The sequence below is a fragment of the Protobothrops mucrosquamatus genome, unplaced genomic scaffold (assembly GCF_001527695.2).
Source record: "Protobothrops mucrosquamatus isolate PMUCROS unplaced genomic scaffold, P.Mucros_1.0 scaffold378, whole genome shotgun sequence".
Taxonomy (NCBI): Eukaryota; Metazoa; Chordata; class Lepidosauria; order Squamata; family Viperidae; genus Protobothrops; species Protobothrops mucrosquamatus.
Window position 1 is genome coordinate 34,097 of NW_015386710.1, and position 13,958 is coordinate 48,054.

Genomic DNA, 13,958 nt, shown 5'->3' on the forward strand with positions numbered 1-13,958 from the left:
AAGAATAGTTAAAGATGGATATTGTATTAGAGAACTAAAGGAAAAATCAAAGACAATGATTAACTTAAACAAAATTGTAAAGGACAATAACATTTCTTGAAAAACAAAAATCAAAGTACATTTAAGGCAATTATTTTTCCAGTGGCAAACCATGGGTGTGAATTGTGGCCAATGAAAAAGGAGAGGAAGAATATATACTGTATATCACTGCATTATGGATTTGAGGATGGTAATTAAAATATCACAGGCTGTAAGAATGAAACAACTGCTCCTGAACGGGACCAGATTGACTGTTCTCCTAAAGCTATGTTCAGCAAGCACTATGCACTACAAGCAAAAAGTCTGTTTGAAAATAATGAAAGTAGAAAGAAAAGACAAGATGGATGTTAAGGATCAAAAGATTACTGAAATATCATTTAAAAAGCTGCACGTTATCACTAGGAATAAATATATTGGACACCAATTCATACATCTACCACAGGTTAGGTCTAACTTAGTGCTAACTTATTAATTAACTTATTTGTTCGAAAAATAAAAATCTCAATTAAAAAGATTCCACACTGTTACTGGCCTAATAAAATAAATGATTAAATCATTTGAACAATGAATGGAATCGGAAATCATTTGAACAATGAATGGACTGATAGGAACAGAATTATTTTTCTGCTGAATTTCTGCTTCTCAAGTTTACTTATATCTTCTTCAGTCAGTGCTGGTTTGTCACTCACTATGTATTCCCGATCAGCTGAAAATTTGTAGAGTATATAGCAAAAATGTAATGATAGTTAATGTAATTTGTAATGATTCTTGGCACATGAGAAGGTATCATTCAAAGATTAATTTCTTTATCTCTAAATATGTTGCACAAATCTCTGTCCTGGAAGCAAGCTTTAGACAATTGCAATGATTCATAGTAGAGACTCTCAAATTTCTCTTGAATTCAGCTTAAAATCCTATGTAATAAATTCTCAGGTCTATTTCTCTTTCCTTCTTCTCCAAAAGCTATTGTTTTCTTCTCTCAGCATTGCTTTTTCCTCTCTAAAGGGTAAATCAAGTTAACCTCCAGCTAGACAAGGAACAGCAGAAACAGCTCTCCAACTTTATCAGTCAAAAACAATTTTCCCCTGCTTCACCTTCTCTATAAAATTCACAGAAGGTCTCAAGGATTCTTGAGAAACATCATTTTCCCAGCCACAGGGAATAACTCTATGTCTGTCTGCCTGCCTGCCTGCCTGCCTGCCTGCCTGCCTGTCTGTCTGTCTGTCTATCTGTCTATCTGTCTATCTGTCTATCTGTCTATCTGTCTATCTGTCTATCTGTCTATCTATCTATCTATCTATCTATCTATCTATCTATCTATCTATCTATCTATCTATCTATCAATCTATCTATCTATCTATCTATCTATCTATCTATCTATCTATCTATCTACACAGAACCATTATTCTGAAATGAAGAAATGAAGAAAGAAAAAGATAGGTTATTTTTTGGGGGGTAATGTTCATAATAGTTAGAATTAAAACTTTTTAGGAAAGGGAATGACCCTTAGACCTCATATATAAATCAATCTACAAAGTTTTCTGACCTTCTGGGTATTTTTTTACAGGTATCAATATGGATTCTTGATATCATCCATGCAGAATTGTTGAAGCCTGTACCACCATAACTATCACAGCCTTGTGCCAGATATTTGGAAAAAAGTACATGGCCATAGGTTTGGAAACAACCAGTGTTCATTCCATCACCAAAAAAGGACAACTCCAAGGATTACTCCAATTACTACACAATTCCCCTCATAATTTACACTGGCAAGATTTTCCTTAAGATCATACAGCATCTAGTGCTGTCCATCAATAAGGAATTACCAGATGTTCAACCTTGTTTCAGAAGGAGTCATGGCACTTGTGACCATATTGCATGTCTACACTGGATCATGAAACAAATATATCAAGAATATCAAAAGAACATTTACATGTGCTTTATTGACTACAATAAAGAGTGATCTAGAAAAAGGCCACTGGGCGACATTGCAGACGCAATAAGGGCAGAGAAATAACACTGTATTGCTGTTCTTACTACCATAAAAAGGCCTTAATAGCAGCTCTAAATTGTATTCATATTCCTCCAGCGGTGCTCTATATTCCCCTTGTTAGAGATACTATTTGCTTTTTGAATGATGTGCACTTTTGAGTTTTAATTTAATTAAAAATAGTTTGTCCATGTTTCAAATGATTGAATATCACTTAAAAAATTCAATAGAAATTGTGGGAAATCAGAGATACAAACTAATAGAGTTAATGTGCCAGTCATACAAACATAACTTAATTTACTCTGTTAAGCAGGGTAACAGGTTAATGAGGATAATTAATCAGATAGTTAATTAATAAAAGTTATACACAGATCCTTTCTTGTTAAGGGGAAAACATAAAATGCATGATTTTTAAAGATAATACAGGAGCACTCAAAAAGTTTAAATTATAGAAACTAACATTGTTATGTTAAGTTTCATATAGATCACTTCTATTGTATTTATAAACCTTTATTTTACATAATGTTCAATAATCTGACAAATGATACATCACTTTCAGTTTTTCTTGCAAATATATCAGTGTTTTTCAAGTGTATACCCTTTACATCTTAGTTCTGCTTAAACTTTTATTTAGCCCTATCACAAGGGTTTAACTGCAAGTTCTAGGATAGTAAATAACTTTGGTCCTCAGCACATGTGTACTTAAAAGTCAATAACACTTTCCTAGTTATACTATACTGAATGTGAAATGATAGAATAATAAAAAATACTCCAAAGGAAGTATATTATTTAGAAAAAAAGATGACAATGTCATTCACAAAAGTTATCTTACCATAATAGAATAAGTAATACAAAAGTGAGTTGTAGTGTATATTGTATCATAGGCTTACAGACCTGAAACGGATCTTATCATTTAGAGTTTCTTTGTAATGTATGTATCACCAATTCATTTTCTCTATCTACACACAAAAACTGAAGCAAAGTATATTTATAAAATTTTATTTATATTTATCTTGTGAAGATAAGAAAGAAAAACTGGCAGAAAAGAATCCATTATGCTGGGCAAAAAAGTAAATATTTAATACAACTTGTTAGATTATAAAAGAGTGTCTTTACCTTATATATTCTGGATCGGTCTGAAGTTTTTCAGAAATCGTGATTTTTTCTAATTCTAAGCAGTTTGTGAGAGATTTAGTTTCTGCTATTTCTTTTTCAAAATCTAGAAAAAAATGACAGTTTATAGTTTATAATAAACTATTATCCATTTATACTAGATACTTAAAAAACAACAATAAACTCAATAGATTTGTTCTTTGAACAGTTCCAGACCAAAGGTAGAGTACAGTCTCCACATACCAAAATTCCAAGGTGTAGGCAAGTGAGAGGGTGGTGCAGGAGGGGGACACCGGACACGTCCGTGAATGTATTGATTAGTGTTGATTCTTTTTTTGGTTGATATTGTGATAAAAGATTTATGTTTTTGTTTTTCAATGAAAAATCAATAAAAATTTATTTAAAAAAAAATAATTCCAAGGTTCAATTTGCAGTTAAACCAGATTAGGAGCAAGAAGGTTTGATCTGAAATCCTGGTCATTCCTGGCAATGAATGCAGACTCCTGAATGTAAGCATAGAAGGGAAGGGTCTGGGTCAGGAGATACAGGGACATTTTGCAGGTGTTGGATATAAATGACTCCACCTGCCTAGACTTATAACACAAATAGATAAAAGCAAGGATTTACAGCCCAAATGGGAGCAGTGGGTATCAGGCATGGGGATTTTCCTTAGATGCTTAGAATGGGTGGAGAAAGCAATAAGAAATGCTGGTCTTTGGAAGGAGGAGCCTTTTTGCTTTAAGCCCCGGAGTAGAAAGTTAAGCAGTTGCAAACAGAAGGAAACAGCAGCCAGCTAAGCATGTCCAAAGTTACCACAGTCAGAACAAATAGAGCTAAAGCAGCATCAAGGCCAGAAAAGGATTTGAATGAGCCCAAATCACCACCAGTAAAACAGCAACAGCAGCCTTTGAAGAACTTTTATATGGATTAGTAATGTAACGCCAGAATCGGTTTTTGGGCGAGGCTTAGCAAGAGGTCTGTAACTTGAGAAATGCAGTAGGTAAGGTTATCAAAAAGGCCCTATAGACCATGGGGGAAGCTACCTGGACTACTAAGAGACCTAAACCTAAACCTGGACTACTAAGAGACCTAAACTACTCTAGCTGAATCGAATATAGTAGCAGGTAATTACAGAAGAGGTCTAGGGTAGAACTCTTACTGTCAACTGCTAACTAGGTTGAACTTCCTGGGAAAGTCAGCCCAGGGGGAGGAACTTCATGAAACTTGTGATACCATTTGCCTGTGTCTTTTCTATTCACAATATACCAATTGTAGCCAGTCTTAGTATGTATAGAAAGCATAGCCAATAGCCAGGGTTGCTGGAATTTATGGTTCAGCCAGTTGAACTGGCATTAGTAGATTCCACCTGGGCAATGTAATATTGACTTATATGAATCAATAGTTTGAGCTAAAAATAAAAGAGAAGCTTTAAGAGAGGAAGCTCAGGAGATTGAGCTTATAATACACTTAATTTATAAGGTTAAAGTTAAATTAGGATGTGATTAATTCATAAAACTAATTGATAAAACACAATATATGTTAAATCTGTTGATAATAAAGAATGAAATACATTTAACAGTATGAGAGTAAAAAGCGTAAAACCAGAGCTTATTTTGTGGGTTCCGTTATAATATCTTATAGAAAAAATGAGAAGCTATGCTTCATTTTTTTAAAAAAAAGATTTCTCTTTTTAACAATAAGATTTGCTAAAATTGCCAAGAAGTGCAGGATAAGTTATTTTATTTGTTTATTTATGTCTTATTATGTAGTCATTTTAAAATAATTGTATATATGATATTTTTTGCTTTCTCATAAAATGTCTTCCAGTGAGGATAAATTTCAAACTCTATTTCTCAAATCATGCTTGAACATTAAATCAGCTGAACATCAGGTAAGCAATATACCTCTGAGTTTCCTCTGGAGAATAGATAAATCCTGCTTTAATTCATTCTTCTGTAGATGAAATATTTTTAATTGAATTGTTTCATGCTCCATTGATTCTATTTCTAAGAAAGTAATAATTTTCAAGTTAGAAATCTATTAACAATGTAATCTTTATTACAAAACTCTATGGCATGCTCTTTCTGAATATTTTGAAATAGAACTATATAAAGAAACTAATAAAATCTAGTTCTGCAAGAAACTATATACAGTATACTTCTGCATTTAATAATCACATACAGAATTATTTCCAACTGATACAATATATGCATATTTTAACTATTGCACAGGATTACATCTTATTTTATGTGTATTTTTATTGATAGTTGTACATTTATAGGAAAAAGTATATTAATTTGAAAAATGTGACTAATTGGAACCTAAATGTGAACAAAAAATAAAATATCAACAACAAAACAATAAGTGTTTAAAAGTTAATCTCCCAAATAAGAGAAAAGTAATAGAAGAAAAACACTATATATAATTTCTTTAGTAGCAATGATGCACTGCAGATGCTGTTTTAGTTAATAGTGTGTTGGAGAGCTAATAGCACAGTTTGAATCATGTGAAATACTAGTTTAACTACTGCTTTTCACTGGTTCATTTTAAAATTCACATTTTCTCATACAAGAGCTTGCAATTATACAACTTTATTTGAATAATTACCTTCATATAAAAATGATATGAAAATTAGTGTCTGCCTAGCTAAGTCATTTGATGGACACATTATGTTGTATCAAACTATTGAACACACTACCTGTGAAATTAAAGTTTGCCTCTATGCACTTTGCTTTCAGAAAGTTTTTTTAATACAAATTTTATACTTATTTTAGTAAATGTGGTAGTTTAATGTGGTTTTGTTTTATATTTTTGCTGTAAGTGTTTCTAAGCACAATAATGTCTCTTATCCCAAAGGACATAATATGGTATCCTACTCTATTGGTACTTGTTGATCAAAGCAGTATAAAGCATATGATTCAAAATTTCCTGCATTTCATGATATTATTTAAGAAAGCATTTCTCAGTTAGCAGCAGGAATGGTTTTATGACAAAATCTGTAATTCTTTCTCCTAATAATTAAAACTTTTTTTAAAAAAATGTATACTCAGTTTTGCATTTTTTCATGTTTATTATTTAATGGTTATTTTTCAGAGCAGATAACTGATATGTCTTTTCTTTGGGGTGAAGAAACTTTTTTTGGTGCTTTTGATTTTCTGTTGGGATAATTCTACAATCTAACGTCTTTATCCAACTGTCAGTCTGTAACACTATACATGCCACAAGAGAAAAATTGTCCCAACGTGGCAGTTCTTAGGAGTCACATATCCTCAATGAACTGGTAGACCTTCTGCTGCTAGATGCTGCTACTACTGTCATGAAGCTTTGTCTGCGACTGCTGCAGTTATCCTGTCAGCAATATTGTGTGTTGCAGCTGCCATCCTTGTCGTGATTAATATTCAGTGCTCATAGAGAAGGCAATGAAAGAATGTCAGTGAAGCTATCCTGAAAAATGATCAACTTGACATGAAAAATGATCAACCTGACTGCTACCTGTGCTAATTATAGCTCACACTGACTCTAACTCTAGACTTTGAGATTTGCAAATATTAAAAAAAAATACTTGTTACAAATCAACTTTTATTGTCAAAGTACAACATGTGTACAATGAGATTGGCTGAGCCTCCCTTCGTGCACCCCCCCAACACCACTCACAGTGACAGCAAACCCACCATCTTATTACACCATGTGAACTTATTGCACAATGCGCCGGCCCCGCAAGTCTATCATACATGGAGTTATTTCCCATTCAGGAGTCTGAATTTCCCATTCAGGAGTCTGGGTAGAAACTGTTCTTCAGCCTGTTGGTGCGGCTGGCTATGCTTCTATATCTCCTTACATACAACTAATATTATTTTCATATTCTAGTATTTATTAAGGATGCAGTAGGATACAATAACAAATGGAAGATTGGAAGATAAATAATAATAACTTAAATCTAGCCTCCAATATATCCTACATAAATACAATACAGTGTCAAAATCCACAGTTAGTTTTCTGCAGCAGAAAAGAAGCTTCAATACTGTATAATGTACTGTTTTTCACTTTAGGTAAATTGTTATATTAAATAAAAAATTTAAAGTCTGGAAAAAATATAAATCTATTTTGCCAGAGAGTTTTAGTACAAACATTTATATTCTCCAGTAATGTAAGATAAAATGTTTAAACTGAAGGCCTACCTTTTCTCAGAAGACTTTCCTTCTCATCTAGTTCACATATTTCAGTCTGGACTCTTTTTTTAATTACAAGTTCCCGATTTAATATTAACCCATATTCATTATTAAAAATTTTAATTTCCTTCAAAAATGTTTCATCTTCTTCAGCAATTCTTGTCTTTAGATTTTTCTTATTATGTCATAAAATTAAAAAAAAGTGTAAATGAAAAAATTAACCTTAAATTATTTTTAAATATACATTTTGATATATAGAAAATAAATATTGAGAGATATGTCAAAACACTATAACACCTACTATACTGATCTCAGAAATGGAATATAAACATAAGTGTATGCATTATAAGAGCATAATAAAAAATATTCATCTTATATTTGGAAAAATCACTTATTTTTGATTCATGGCCTAAACTGCATTTTCTCATAAATAATCTCAACTGATTTCAGTATAATTTATTTCAAAGTGTATTTCCTTATAAGAAATATATTTTATGTTTCTTAATATTACAAGAATAATAGCAATCACATTCACTGAAAACTGCCAGCGTGGAAATGCTAAGGAAATAAGTAGCATTATGTCCTTAATTGGAAACAGAATGAATTGCCTTTCTCTTAAAACAATCTATCCTTTTAAGCTCATATCATTTGAATCAAGAACTTAAATTCCTTAAGAAGAATAACATAAAGTTATTTTACCTTGGGTTCCTTCACAGACCTGCCTACCCATTTATCTACCTACCTGCTTAGCTTCAGTAACTGATAGTAGCAATTTATTAGTTACTAATAATAATATGATTCAATTAAATAATTGAATAATTAAATTTTTTATTTTTTTATTTGTGGAAATAAATTATCATCATTAATTGTAAAAATCAATTATCTTGAACTTATGGGCTAGGAACCCATTAATTGTTGCCTCATTAGAACCCCAAATCTTTGGGCTAAGTGTAATTCTAAAAAGGTTGAATAGTACATATTTAAAATGCTACCACTGGAAACATACATATGCTTCAAGATTAATATTCTTCTGATTTAGAAGATCAGCTTTTTGTTTTTCTAAACTCTCTTTCCGTTTCTTGAAAAGTTCCAAGCTAAAGAGCTTTTCAGATAGCAACTGAGCCTATAAAAACAAAACAAAACAAAAAATACTAGTTGAGAAATTAAAAACAAGTGGTATTTTTTATGGTTTCTTGTTAGACAGAGTTATACATATGAAGATCTTTGTAAGATTTTAAAAACCGATATAAACACATTTTTTAAAAATGTTATTATCTCTTAAAAGTGTGCAAAGCAATCTTAATAATATGTGGTCAAATCACCACAAGCTATATTCATTATTTCCCTACTCAAGGTAGAAATTTAGTTAGAGCTTAATGCATTCTGAATTTAACGCTGTGTGATTTAACTAAACTCAAGACTGTATTACTTATTTATTTATCTAATATGTATTGTGGTTACTACAGTTAGTCCTCGACTTACCACAATTCATTTAGTGACTGTTCAAAGTTACAACGGCACTGAAAAAAGTAACACTTACGACTGTTGCAGCGTCTCCACAGTCACATGATCAAAATTCAGATGCTTGGCAACTGACTAATATAACTAGTGCAGATTTACGTACAGGTAGCCCTTGATTTACGACCATTAATTCAGTTACTGTTTAAGGTTACAGTGGTGCTTAATGACTGGACAGGACATGTCCAGTCCCTGAAGTTATGGCTATGGCAGCACCTCTGTAGTCATGTGATCAAAATTCAGGTGCTTGCCAGCCTGTTCACACTTACGACCTTAGGAGCACCTCATCTCTCCCCCTCCCACCTACTGTATCTCACTTCCTCGTATGCCCTTTTGGCTTCCTGTACTCTGCAGCTCCTCCTGTTCTAGCTGACCTTTGCCATCTTCTTGGTCCCAGTGCTGAACATGCATGCCTGACAGGCAGTTGCTGGCTGCAAGAGGCCTTCTTCCCCAGGTTGCCCATGACAGTTTCCTTGCAAGACCTCAGGAAGATGGTCTCATGTAACCCGAAACTGCCTTGCCTGTTGAGGATATGCCTTCTCAGTGGGAGCAAGAAGATGGCAAAAGTCTGCTGGGGAAGCAATGTGTAGTATGTCAGAGGCCTTGAAGTGCAAAGTGACAAAGGTGACTATGTCTGGGACCAATCTGGGTAGCTGAGTTTTTCCAGGGCAACTGCGTCTTTTGTCATGCTGCTGGGGCAGATGGGATTTCCGGGGATTCTTGCAGGTTTTCATTGTGCTATGGCTCAGGGGCTTCTTGTAACTCTGGAGCTGTGGTGCACCAATAGGCTACTGAGTCACAGCATGGTAATCAGCCCTAAGCTATGCAATTCTGGGGCTGCTTGCCACCCTTCAGGGTACAGGGTGGCCAAAAGGGAAGAGATGGGTTGGGGAGATAGGCAGTGGGGGAGTTGAAGAGGAGAAAGTCTCTTATCTTACCAAGGCTTGGGGCTGGAAGGGACAAAGCCTGAATGGTTTAGACTGAAAACCTCTGAAATTCAGTTAACAATGGCAATGAGGAGTGCCAGGATTGCCATCACTACATGATGTGCTCATGTGATATTGCATTTTATAAGCATATCATGTGGAAATTCTGCTCCCATTTTGGTTGTAAATCAAGGTCTAATTGTTTAAATCGCATTTAAGGCTAAAATCTAGTTCAAGGACAAAATAGATTAGAAACAAGACTTTTGATCTGACATGTGTGGAAAGTCAAATATATTTACACAGACAAATTGGGCACAGTACTCCAAGGTATAATCAGGCCGCATGTAAGTAAAAAAAAAAAAATTCTCTTATTGATATTCAACCTCTGTTTTGGTCATGTAGGAGAAAAGCATCCTCCATTCTAACTGACCAAAATAAATCAAGTCTTTTTAAAAAGGTAGGGGGTCCTGCATTTAGACAACCTTTCTATTTCAGAACAACTTGAGATGCAGATCCAAGTTTTGTCTTCCAAACCTCTTGCTGCCAAACTTTCTCTCTGGTTCAATTCTCCTTACATTTGAGAGTGCTTGATTGCAAATGCCTTGGAGATAGCTCACTGTCAAGGAGAAACCAAACATTCCATCTCCCAGCCAGTACTCACTGTTAGTGAAGGACTTTGTCTCTTTGGTCATTATAGAAATGGGACATGCTGGCTAAGGAGCGACTACATTTATATTGGATTATACTGGTGAGATCAGCTGTGTCCTAGACTACTTACGCAATATATTCTTGAGAGCAGCATTTTTGAAAAGAAAGTACTGAACCTTGAAAGGTGAAATGCTATAACTCAAAGTTCTAATTACATGCTACCTAGTTTTTCACAAGAACATACCAAAAATGTATACTTCCTTGATCAAAAGCAGTTCAGCCACATGAGCTTTTTTTCTCTGTGTTTCCATATATATTTATAATGTCTTGAATGCATGAAAATTAGAAATAAAATTTGTAGAGCAATCCGGAAATGCAATTTAGAGTGGAACTGCAGTCAGCTTAATACACACTGCATTAGAAGAACACATTTTGACTTCTTTCACTATCCCAAAACTGATAAGTGGTGACAATTATAATGGTGAACTGAATTTATTTCATCCAGCAGAAGTAATGCATATTGGCTTTTCCAGGATTGTGAATGCATGCATAGACTTTTGAAAAATAAATTGAGCCAAATATATAAGTTAATGTTCATTGACCTTTACGTAATTAATTATGTGAGTTTAAAGTTATAATTGGTTTAGGAATGCTTTTCTAGTTTTCCTCATTTGTAATTCATAGTAATTGTTTCCCCACTTTCACCAACCTTCTGTATTTGCCATAGTAACCAAAACTGTAAATCAGAATGAGTCAATAGCAAATTAGTGATGTACACATGGAATTATGATTGTAATAAATTATCATATAAGCAGCAACAGAATGAATGTCATTGCCTGGCAAAAATGGCAATAGGGTTCTTGTAATTTTGCAGAAAGGACAAGGGGTTCCTGTTCTGTGACCATGGTTTACTGCTAAATGAGAGATCCTGAAAAATTCAAGAATGTTCAAACACATTATTTTCATAAACTCTGTGGATTCTGTATATTTGTATTATATCTTCTTAACTTATTTATAATCTTTAGCGTTGAACAAAAGAGATATTTTAAAAATGAGATATAGCTGGACAGTCTTCTAACTGAAAGCATTAGATTGATTTTAAATAGTTTTAGACTTAGCAACTCAATAGGCAGTTATAGGTTTTATATCTATATGATTTGTTTACTATTGAAATGAAATTACAGAGATGGAAAATTCTGAATTCTGCCTCAGACTAATCTAAAAAAACTTCCTTGAGTTCTTGCAATTGTGATTTCTCCTAATTTTTTTTCAAGGTGCTCTGAAAAGACCTGGAAAAATGATCTGCCCATTTTTATGAAGAACTCTCCAATGGAAATATATGCAATCAAAACAAATTCTAAATTTGCAAAGAACTGAAATAAGAAAAATTTGGGAGTCTTCTAATGCTTATTTCTTCTTTAAGAATTCCTGAAAGTCTTTTCTAAACATGCTTGAGAGCACTTCTTATGGTTCCTTAAATGATAACTGTGATAAGTTAAAACATAGTTTATCTTATCCTCCTCTAGAATAGCTGCAAGGATGAGATCAAAAAATTGTTTTTAGTTTCAATTATTCATATATTAGGTATTGCCAAAACATAATTAATAGATAATATTTTCTGTTATCTGGTTCATTTTTGTCAACACTTTGACTGAACTTGATGTCCAAATTTAACCACTATCAAGAAACATGACAAAATTTAATACCAAAGATAAGAGAATTTTCCTTCCTTCCTTCCTTCCTTCCTTCCTCCCTCCCTCCCTCCCTCCCTCCCTCCTTCCCTCATGTGATATTATATTCTTTCTAAATTTGACTAGGAAAATGTCCAGAATTTCACAACCTGAGCATGCAAATTGAAGGAGCTTATGTTCAGTTCATGTATATCTTCTATGCCTTTACAATAATCCTGTTGAACATTGCTAATACTATAAAACAGAGATGCTCTGCATACTAACACACATGTATCATTATTAATTCCACCTGTTTTTAATATAAATAAGTTTATATATAACAAAAAGAAAACAGTAAAAGATATCAGAGGTTAAAACATTAGTTTAAAAAAACCATTACTCTTACTTCAATTTCCAGTTTTTGTTTTTCTTCACCAAGTTGTTGTGTAATTTGATTAGCTTTTTCATGATTTTTGCTTATCTCTTGTTTTACTGCAATATAAAATTAACATTTATACATCAAACATATTGTCGGAACCATGACATTGGATATTCTTGCTTTGACACATATTTGGAAACAAACTTTCTTTTTTCATAAACATGAAATAGTTTAAAAAATCTCAAAAATATTTTATCAATGAACATTTTATGGTAGCAAATTTATTATCAATACCACGGTGAATAAGTCAGCACTAATCAGTTTTAGGAAAAATAATACAATCTTTTTTGAACCCAATAGACTGTCCTGCATTTGGAATAAGATCAATCCAGAGAATAAAAAACTACAATAATTTTGGTGAACCAGGAATCTTTGAAGACAATACTCTCTCTCTCTCTCTCTCTCTCTCCCTCTCCCCCTCTCCCTCCNCACACACACACACACACACAGACACACACACACACAAACACACCATTTTTCCAGTTCTCTAAAATCAGTTCCAAATCCCTACAGAAAGAAAATAAACACTTTACCATCTGGCAATTGAACAATACAAAGCATTGTTAGGATATCGTAATTCTTCTTGATTGCTGTGATGTTCTTTTATTCAATTAGTTAGTCTCAAAGGGACATTTAAAGTTACCATGTTGTGCCAATTTTTTTTTAAAAAATCCATGGTTTTGAAACAGCAGGGAAAGTTTGATCAGGAAAACTTGGACAAAATGAGTACCAATAATAACAGCAATAGCAACCACAGCAAGAACAAAAACTGTGCCTCCTTTGAGTAGTAACTTCTTATCATCAGATGAAGTAATCTGTGGCACTTCTATATATTGGCCTCTCTGGATTTATATTACAGGTCAGTCTGAAGCAGCAAGCCTGCTTTATGTATTTAGGCCTCTCCTCTTATAAAGATGCCTGCGTAGTATCTGTTTCTTAATCTTAATTAAATAAGGGTATGTCCTGACCTTGATGCATCAGGCACCTCTTTTCTTCAGCTTTCTGTTCTACGAGGAAGATTTGCTGGAACAAGGAGTCTAGGTTCATTTTGAGACTTTGGGGTGTGAGGAGAGGAAAAGAGTAATTGATTTGCTGTATTTTGGCTGTGGAGCTACAATACAGAAGCCTTTCCCACAGAGGTCATAGAGAGAAATCTGGACAAAACCACATCAGACTGCAGGTGTGCGTGTGACTTTAATTTTGCACTGATTAATAAACAAAGTCCGGCATCTATTAAGCTAGCATATGACAGAAGGTTAACTAACTCTGGCCTGGCTATGTAATGTACTATGGCCCAAGAACTTTTTCTGATGGGTGAGGTTTTAAGATTTCTCCCTCACCTTCAGTTTAAAGTGGTACCACCCACATGCTCATTCCCTCACAGGACTGTTTATTTGTTTAATTCACTTGTATGGCCGCCTAATTCAAGCCAAATAATTCTGAATG

General features: G+C 33.6%; 1 protein-coding gene across 1 annotated transcript in view; it reads right to left on the reverse strand.

Moving 5' to 3' along the window:
* CCDC172 (coiled-coil domain containing 172) overlaps nucleotides 1–13,559 on the reverse strand; it is a 26,981-nt gene extending 13,422 nt beyond the window's left edge. Inside the window, exons 1-6 of the mRNA XM_029284112.1 lie at nucleotides 13,481–13,559; nucleotides 12,480–12,565; nucleotides 8,318–8,434; nucleotides 7,321–7,486; nucleotides 5,047–5,148; nucleotides 3,146–3,248 (exon numbers count right to left, since the gene is read on the reverse strand). Coding sequence (XP_029139945.1) covers nucleotides 3,146–3,248; nucleotides 5,047–5,148; nucleotides 7,321–7,486; nucleotides 8,318–8,434; nucleotides 12,480–12,565; nucleotides 13,481–13,559 — 653 coding nt within the window. The remainder of the gene's footprint in view (nucleotides 1–3,145; nucleotides 3,249–5,046; nucleotides 5,149–7,320; nucleotides 7,487–8,317; nucleotides 8,435–12,479; nucleotides 12,566–13,480) is intronic.
* Nucleotides 13,560–13,958: the final 399 nt, after the last annotated feature.